The 8,810-nt window shown below is 35.8% G+C and overlaps 1 protein-coding gene across 28 annotated transcripts in view; it reads right to left on the bottom strand.

The window, feature by feature from the left end:
- The window catches only part of LOC103697274 (MBOAT (membrane bound O-acyl transferase) family protein), a 34,736-nt gene extending 27,527 nt beyond the window's left edge, over positions 1–7,209 (bottom strand). For 19 of the 28 annotated variants that reach the window (XR_015977017.2, XR_015977013.2, XR_015977014.2 and 16 more), the window contains exons 1-7: positions 6,828–7,209; positions 6,664–6,719; positions 4,113–4,294; positions 3,978–4,026; positions 1,736–1,839; positions 1,562–1,626; positions 676–746 (exon numbers count right to left, since the gene is read on the bottom strand). Coding sequence is in view for 4 of the 28 variants with exons in the window: in XM_088719675.2 (XP_088575801.2) it covers positions 676–746; positions 1,562–1,626; positions 1,736–1,839; positions 3,978–4,026; positions 4,113–4,294; positions 6,664–6,719; positions 6,828–6,930 (630 nt within the window). In the remaining 24 variants the exon portion in view is untranslated. The remainder of the gene's footprint in view (positions 1–675; positions 747–1,561; positions 1,627–1,735; positions 1,840–3,977; positions 4,027–4,112; positions 4,295–6,663; positions 6,720–6,827) is intronic. The other 9 variants (XR_015977019.2, XR_005514925.3, XR_015977020.2 and 6 more) reach the window with 1 other exon arrangement.
- Between the last annotated feature and the right edge of the window lie 1,601 nt (positions 7,210–8,810).

The following is an 8,810-nucleotide window of genomic DNA, read 5'->3' on the forward strand; positions in this document are numbered from 1 at the left end:
CCCAAGCTTAAAATAGATAAACTAATGTTGAAGTTGAAACCATCCAAAAGCTTTGTTGATTAATCTGCTAAACAACTATCATTTATTCAGTGTGTGGTTATCTCTTGGTAAGGAATTGTCAGCTAATATGGCAATCAACAACAATATGCTTATAAAATACATATTTAGGTAACAATCACAAGCTATCTTCATGTTATCACTGACAACAAAACCTACTTCTGTTTCAATGTCTTCAGCCACATAAATTCACATGTTATACAATTCATTGCACTTGCTATAGCTTTTACATTAGGTTAAGCAACATCAGTTTCTTTTTCAATCTTCACTCCTAGGTTGCAGTACTTAATCTCTTACAAAAAAGAGTAACTCAAGTTATTCAACAGATATGTAGGCTTATGAATAACGTCCATCATGGTATCTAAGGTAATAGAAAATACAAAATATAAGAACAAGCTTCAATTTAACCAATAATAAATAAAAGCAGATGAGGAATACATAAACAAGATATGTTCTAAAACAAACATGTTCATTAAGCAGACAAAACATATAATGAAATGCAGCCTCACAAGAATTCCATAGCATGTAATCATAAGATCGTACTCTTTTAAATTGTGTTTTGTTATATAAATCCAACTTATAAGCAAATTTAAATTGAACCAGAAAGATAAACATTACCTTTTGATCAAAGTGAGTATGCTTATAGGACCAATGGTAATCACATCCAAAGCTGATCATGCGCAATACAACTGTTAAACAAACCACAAGTAGAAACTGAAACCCAATTACTTCAAAGAAAATTTAAAATCAACAAGGATAAGTAAAGCAAATTACAACTGCATAACCGCTCACTGTAAATAACCAGATACAAGTAATGAATGTTTTTGTATAAATGCATCAAAAATATTGGAAATGAGCTCTCCATGTGCAGCAATGAATAATAATTAGACTGACTTGTAGCGTATCTACTTGTGCATGTATTGGAACACTTTTAAGCAAATCAACATATGATTAAATATAGGCTTCATCAAACAATAAATTACTTTAATAAATGCTTAGGTATTACACCAAGAGAAGGAACAGATTTGAGTAAAAGCAGCTAAATGAATAACATTTTGTGAGTCCAATAAACCCATCTTACATTCTTGTTCGTAGATATTGACAAAAGTAGTTTGAGTTACATAGGGCAAATGGGTGTAGAGCCTACATAGAGAAGATGATTTGGCACTTAATTAAGATTAAATCACAGTAGAAACAGCAGCTGCCAGCTGGGCTGGTAAAATAAGATATGTGCTAGATCCCAAGCAAAATCAAGGGCAAGTGTAAGAGCATCAACTTAAAACCAATTTTTTAAGAGGATGGAGCTAATTTAAAAATGAACAAAAAGAAATTTAATGGCTATCAATCTAGTGTTCAACTGTTAGTTGAAGAGCAGATCTAGAATTTAAAATGCAGGCCTCATTTTTCAGATACATGTGTGTGATCATACTACAATGATGAAGAAAAAATGAACAACAAAAGAAATTCATGATCACAAAGAAGATTAGAAACTTAAAATACATACCTAGGTTGAAGCATATATGCCATCTAAAAGTACCTCGATAATTGTCCAAGAATGCCAAGCGTTCTCTGTTTACATCAACCAAACATCACTATATTAGAACAAATGGCTGATTTAAAAAAAAGGAATTTCAAATAAATGTTATAATTGCATAAATCTGACCATCAAATAACTAACCCAAACAAGGAGAATGAATAGCCTTCACAGACACGGTTTAGTATAAGAAAAGTTACATTGAAGATCCAAAGCATGCTAATGTAGTACCGGGATCGTGCAAAAGTCTGCAGAAAGAAAGAGCAATACTGCTTAACGGTGAAGAAATTTACTTGAAAGATTGGCAAAGATTAGCATTCATCTAATTAAACAGAATATTTTCATTTGTTAACAACCTTTATCACATTAATTTTTAAACGTGATAAAGAAAAGTGATATCAAAAGCCACAGGTTGAACAAAAGAAACAAGAAAAGGACTTTCAGATGTCCATAATTTACTTTTGGATTTCTGTTGGAGCTGATTTTACAGTTCACATCATCTGTGCAAGTGATTATAGGCGTTTCAAGGAAAGAAAGGTCCTCAAGAACATGATACAAGCCTAAAATGATTTATTGCAATATAATCCTAGAATATATTTTCTGATCATTCCATTTAAACCAGCATGAATATGTGATGCAGGGCAATGAAAGGGAACTCCATCCATAAAAAATGAATTAAAAAGTGCAATTATCTTGAAGGAGGAAAAATATAAATCTACAAGGAATAACGAGATCTGTTTCACCTATTTCTCGAAGTAATGATGAAACATCACTCTATGCTCTCAAGCAAGGCTTTGATGGAAAAGTATGACTGGAGTCTCAACCCACCAGACTAATGGAGAAGCACCATCTTGATAATAGGCCCTCAAAAAGAACAGTCTTCACTCCATATTTCAAAACTCTATTAATGATGCATACTTTGTTGAATAAAGTTTCAAAAAGGATCTAGATCTGAAGCAATCTAAAATATTGACTCATATAAACAGATCATAACCTCAAATAAGCAAGAAAACAAACAAGTTTGTCCTAATCTCACATACTGCTTAAAACCTGTAATGCTGAAACTCTATTGTAACAAGTTAACTAAGTGTGAAGCTTCAAAATAGTGCTGCCATCAGGCTACCAAAAAATATGTAAGCAGGTTTGCAGAAATCAAGACATCTAAGTCTAGCGGTAATATAATTGATAAACATTTAAAACTAATCCAAATTCTAATCATAGCAAAACTCCTTAATAAAATAAAAATAACTTCAGACATAATTCTCGACCAAGAAAAACCTAACCCAACAATAGAGTAAGTATGAAACTAATTCCAAAAGGAATTGGTTACCATGCATTCACCTCAACTCTACAAAACATTGTTCCTGGTTTAGCCACAAGGACCTAAACCATCTTAGGTGTTATCTTAGTTACATAAATAGTAAATGGCCTTGACCACTTCTATAAGTTAAGTACAGTACAACAAGGACATCAAGCTCCAATTCCCTTCCACATCTCTATTCCTCTCTCTCTCTTCTTTAATGTACCGCTTCTACTTCTTGTTTCTCCTTCTTTCCATCTTTTTAGTGCCTAAAGATAGTAATTGATATTATGATAATAAAAGTAAAGTAAAGATAAATAATGGATAGTCACATATTGTTGCACAAGAATATGGTAGCCAATAGAGTTGGATAAAAATTCAAACTGGTAAATGATGTTAATTGCATTAGGCAACAACAAGAGAAAACAGAAGAAGAGATAACAAAAGAAACATCATCAATCAAGTAACGACACAAGTACATCATGAATAATTGATGAATAGTAGTGAATTTTACATTTACTGAATAATTTCTGAACTACTGATTATTTGGGAAATGTTTGTCAAGAGCATAAATACCAATGAACAGAAAATGTATAAGTGCACTACTTTCAAATTGTTACTTAAATAATGTGTTTATGCATTATATTAACAGATTTTAATGTACAAGCCTTTCAAATTCCACCAATAATCTAGGTCTTGTCTTCCCTGATATCCATCACAGGGGAAACCACTTAAGCGGCATCAAGACATCAAATAGCTAAACAAAAAGCATCCTTTGTTTTAGTAACACAATCATATCATAGTATAACAAGAAATGGGTGTACATAGACCCCAAAATAAGGTACTCAGCATAACTAGCATTTGCCTCTAAGACTTTCAACAAAAATAAATTGGCACACTAACTCATATTAGTGGATTATGTTATATAAATTGAGGGCATTTCAATCCTTAGGTACACAGTAATTCCATAATTTTTTAGCAAAAATAACATTAAAAAAGACCAAATATTCCGCTTTAACTATTATCAATATGAAGTGTTATATTTATAAGTAAAGTTAGAAACTGACATTGAGCAAAAGCACAGACCTTCACTATGAAATAATTCGCTGAAGCAATTGAAAGAACAAATCCAACACTGCAATGGTCACAAACTAGTTAGATAAGAATTTGTAGAATCACATAATACTATCAAACTAGAAATCTCATGATCAAGATACATACCAAGCTTCATGAAGATATGATAAATAACACAAAGATAGTATAATCCATATGAAGGACATTCCTCGCCCTTTTAAGCAATAATGATACCTCAAGATAGTTGCAACAAATGTAAAAAAACCCATAACCAAGGTAAGAATAGGCAAGTTTCCACGGAAGTTTTTCCATTGTGCATCAGAAAGATCCTGCAAAAAAGAAAGAGAAAGGAAAAACCCTTAAAAGATCAATGATATTCATTTTTATCTTAGAGGAGAAGCAAATTCTTTAAGTATCAACCAAAAGGGTACAAGAATTCAATGTTCAATTCTACAAAGACAAGAAACAAGTATACAAGGAGCTAGTTCGGGGGAAGTGAAAATTAGTCAAATAACTCCTGAAATAAGAATGTTGTAAAACAGTTGAAATTAGCCACCAAATAGTCACCTTTACTTAATGCAGTCCTAGTATAAATTGTTGGTAGCTAAGAAATTATACATATCAAGAAAAAGGATGGCTGCATTATACAGCATCAACATACCACATGCAAGGAAACAGAGGTGCACAGCCCATCTTTTTCAGCCAAACATATAGACAGCATCAAAGGCCCTTTTAGCCATAGTAAATGGAGCATGGAAAGAAGAAAGTGATGGTAAAAAAGGTCAGATGTCTTTTTGGCTAAATCTCGGTCTTTCCATTTCTCCCCTTGTTGTTCAATTGCAACATAGCTTTTTTATTGCAACCATTGGATTTTAGGAGAAGCACTAGCATCCAACATTGTCTTCTATCAAGGCACATTATCTACAGAATGAGAGGATGTAACATTTATTTGATAGAAAAGTAATGAAATTTCAATTGTTTCTCTTCTCTCCACTCCATCCAGTTATACTTGTCACCTGATAAAATTCAGCTGGAGGTTCTCGAATTTGCCTCTGAAACAGAAAATCACTTCACAAATGTAGATGTTGTGCACCTCAAACAGGAATATTAGATTCGCTGCTAAATTTCATCAAAACTATCAGATCTTAGATATTATCATCAATCAATATCGGAGGACCCCTCTACATAGTTGTATACCAGGGGGAAATAGAATGCTAAGACGCAGAGAAATAGACATGGGATCAAGCACTGTAACTGTTTGGAGGGCTCTAGTGCTATCTCACTGCTTAGGCCAGAAAGTCCAATATATAATCTAGACAATCTTCTACTTCAAGGCATGGTCTTGAAGAAGCTCTATACCATGTATGATCATCTCAAAATTAAGAAATTGATGTTTCAGGTGCTGGCTAACTCACATCTGTCTTCAACTTTATGCGGATCTTAAAATTGAATTCATGCTCATACTACAATTCTTATTTAGCATCAATATTGCACGACAGAATGTAAATCTAGCATGAGGACATGTACATATAGCGGTATCAGATAGAACATGTGGGAGATTCCAGGAAAATTATGCCTTAGTTTGCCTCTGACATGTATCAGGCATGACAATTTGCTCACAACTAACTCCCTATTATATTGCTCATTTAGCTTCCACACACACAATCCGAACACTTTCACTAACCAAAGCCTTTCCAATTGCTCTTCTAGTATTTCATAGTCCCCATGTTCCAACTTAAAATCTCCACTAGCACAAAAAGAAAAGCGCAGTTTTTTTCACTAGACCTTCCCCTAACAAATCATCACTGAATACTTATCTTCTGCAATAACTTGCCCATGACACAGATTTCACCACTCACAAATTGCAATCATTCTTCACCTGATCTGTCATCTTTCACACAGCAAACTTTTTTCCTGGCGGCCTTTATTATCCCATTCATGTGAATATTCAAATTTATACTAATCAAGACAGATATCAAATTGAAAATTGAAAGATTATCACGGTCTTGAAACAAATCCCTTTGGTCACTCAAAGGACACCAATATCCAGAGTTGCTTAAATCCTCTTCCTCCCTGCAGCCAACAACAGAAGCTTATCCGCATGATACAGCAGAGACTTCTGGAATTCTAAAATACCTTCCATGAATCATGACACAGAAGAGCAGTAACAACATCTTCATTCTCAAGGACAAGACTAAATAGAGAGGTCAAAAGGAGCAAAATATGGAGGAAGAAGCAGACAAAACCGAAGAAACGGCACCAGACCTCTGACCAAGTGTAGACTACCATGATAAACTGAGATCTCAGTACAAGCAAATATGGCTTGAATTCCAGCTACTTAATCTTCTTTAGGGCTTCTAGCATAAACATATTAGTAAATACCACTACAAACCAATGAAATCTCCAAACACATTCCCGCAAAAATAAAAAGGCATAAGCCTAAAATGATACATTTTTACCATTCGACTGTCTTAACATTTGAATAAATAGATCACGGATTTTTACCTAGATTAATTTCTTACTAGCCTGTGCATCATTTCTTAAAAATTTACATGATTCCCAATGATAGAACATGCCCTTATTTACAGCAAAAATTCAAATAAATAGATTAGTATAACATTCAGAATCAGATAAAAACACCAATGAAAAATAAAATAAAAAATGGACATATTCAAAGAAAAGCACATAAAAAGCATACGTTTAGGCGATTAGACATCCATCCGGGGCGTAAGCCGTAGAGGCTTCTAGAATGATCTGTACAATAATGAGGTGGAGGAAGCTGACTTATATCCACAAATGTAAAAGAAAATTCAGTGTAGGAAATGTTGTGAGATGAGGGAATCAAAGAAGGGAGGAGATTACCACGGGAAAGTTGCAAAGACCAACGGATGAAAACAAAGCCAAAAGCCAAGGCATAAAGAATGATGAATAGGAATTCCCATCGCTTCCACGAGCTATTGCTCATCTCCGCTCTTCTACGACAATTTGGACAAAGGTTTCTTTTAAGGACTATATTTTCCGGTTGATCGAGTGGAAGATCTCAACTCCGCCCGCCACCAAGTCCCCGATTCCTCTCTCTCTCGCGCCACAGCACACATCTCGATCGCACGGTGCTTCGATTCCGATTCCACCTCGGCCGGCTACCAGCAGCGAAGCCCTCGTCTCATGGTGTTTTTCGCCATTTGCAGTAGCGATTAAGTTGGGTTGGGGACTCGCGGAATCGGAAACGAAGTACCGTGCAATCGACCATAACTCTTATCAACCATAACTTTATCGAATTCATTCCATACAGCACTAGTCCTCTTACCTCTCAAAAGATGATATATCTAAATTGATGAATTCAAAAAATAAAAACTAACCACAAGAAGAAATTGAGTAGAGGGTCGGAGGGCAGAGGCAGAGCCGAGATTCTGAGCTTCCTCTTGTGCTCTCAACAGGAGTGACCTTCTCTTCTCAACAGGAACCTCCTCTTGTGTAGCACTTGAACACTTGCTAAATACAAACTAAAAATTAAATTGCTAGAAGAGCACTTTAGAAGAGAGAAATAATAGCAGTAGAGAAGGAGAGAATAGTTGGTTTGGTGTGGTGAGAATGAGGGAGGAAAGGGCTACTTATAGAAGCCCAAAAAAAATTTTTCCCAAAATACCCCTCAATTTAGCCGTTTTTGGACTGTTGGGAGGGGCAAAATTGGAAATTTCCCAAAATAGCCGTTGGAAACGGCTATTTTTCTCCCCCCCTCTCCAGACGGGCCATGCCAGGCACGGCCCGTTTGGAACCGTTGCGGGCCGTGCCTGGCACGGCCCGTTTCGTGTCGTGCCCGGCCCGGCCCGCCAATAGACAGGCCTGGGGCCGGGCCGGGCTTCCTTTTGCGCCCGAGACGGGCCGTGCCGGCACGGCCTGCTTCATAAGCGGGTCGGGCCAGGCACGGCCCGTTTAGACCTTGGGCCCGGTGGGCATGGGCCGGGCCGGCCCGGCACGGCCCGATGCCCAACTCTGGAGCCGAGTTCCAATCGGTACAGATTTCCATTTGGTGAAACTACCCACTTTGCCCGCCTGAAGTCCAGACTAAAAATGTCCGAATCTTATAATTTTTGATATATAAGTAGTTTAAAAATAGCATATTAATTATTAATATAAAATCTACATCATCTTATATAGATTTGTCAAAAAAAAAAATCATATTATCTAAATTATATAATTTTTAACCACCTAATGCATAAACTAAGAATATCCAAGTCATATAATTTTTTGTAAGTATTTATACCATATGCAAACCGATTGCGATCCAAAGGCTAATACACCAAAACAGGTGCAAATCGAAATGCCAAGGATGTAGAGCGAATGAATACGGTATGGATCCAAGAGAGTAGGAGCTAGCGGCTTATGACGAAGCTTTAGTGGAGCAGAATCTAAGGACAACAGTTACACCAATCTTTCTGTGAGAAGTAGAGTAGCTACAGCTATTTTTCTACTACTCATGACGTAAGAGAGGTAGCACTACTTATCATGTATGATGGTAGTAGGTCATATGGTAAATAATAGCAAGAACAAATGTCTAAGAGGACTAATGGTACTTATCTTATCAGTTACGAGGAGTCACTTATAATTATCATATTGTAATGTTGAGAAAAGTATCTTCAATAATTCAAATCAATGTATCTTATTTTATCTTCGCTTAATTTGCCAATAGTTTTCTTAAGAGTAGTGTTAACGCTCTACTACCATAGCCTAAGCTACACCCTTATCCCTATCTAAGTCCATCTTCTTCAAATAGTGCTGTGATGATGGTGAAAATCCTTGAAGATCAAGGCAATTGGAACTATGCTACTCTTGTATCTTTCCTTC

Source organism: Phoenix dactylifera, chromosome 4 (genome assembly GCF_051530095.1).
Source record: "Phoenix dactylifera cultivar Ajwa chromosome 4, Ajwa_hap1_PhDact_Kaust_v1.1, whole genome shotgun sequence".
Taxonomy (NCBI): Eukaryota; Viridiplantae; Streptophyta; class Magnoliopsida; order Arecales; family Arecaceae; genus Phoenix; species Phoenix dactylifera.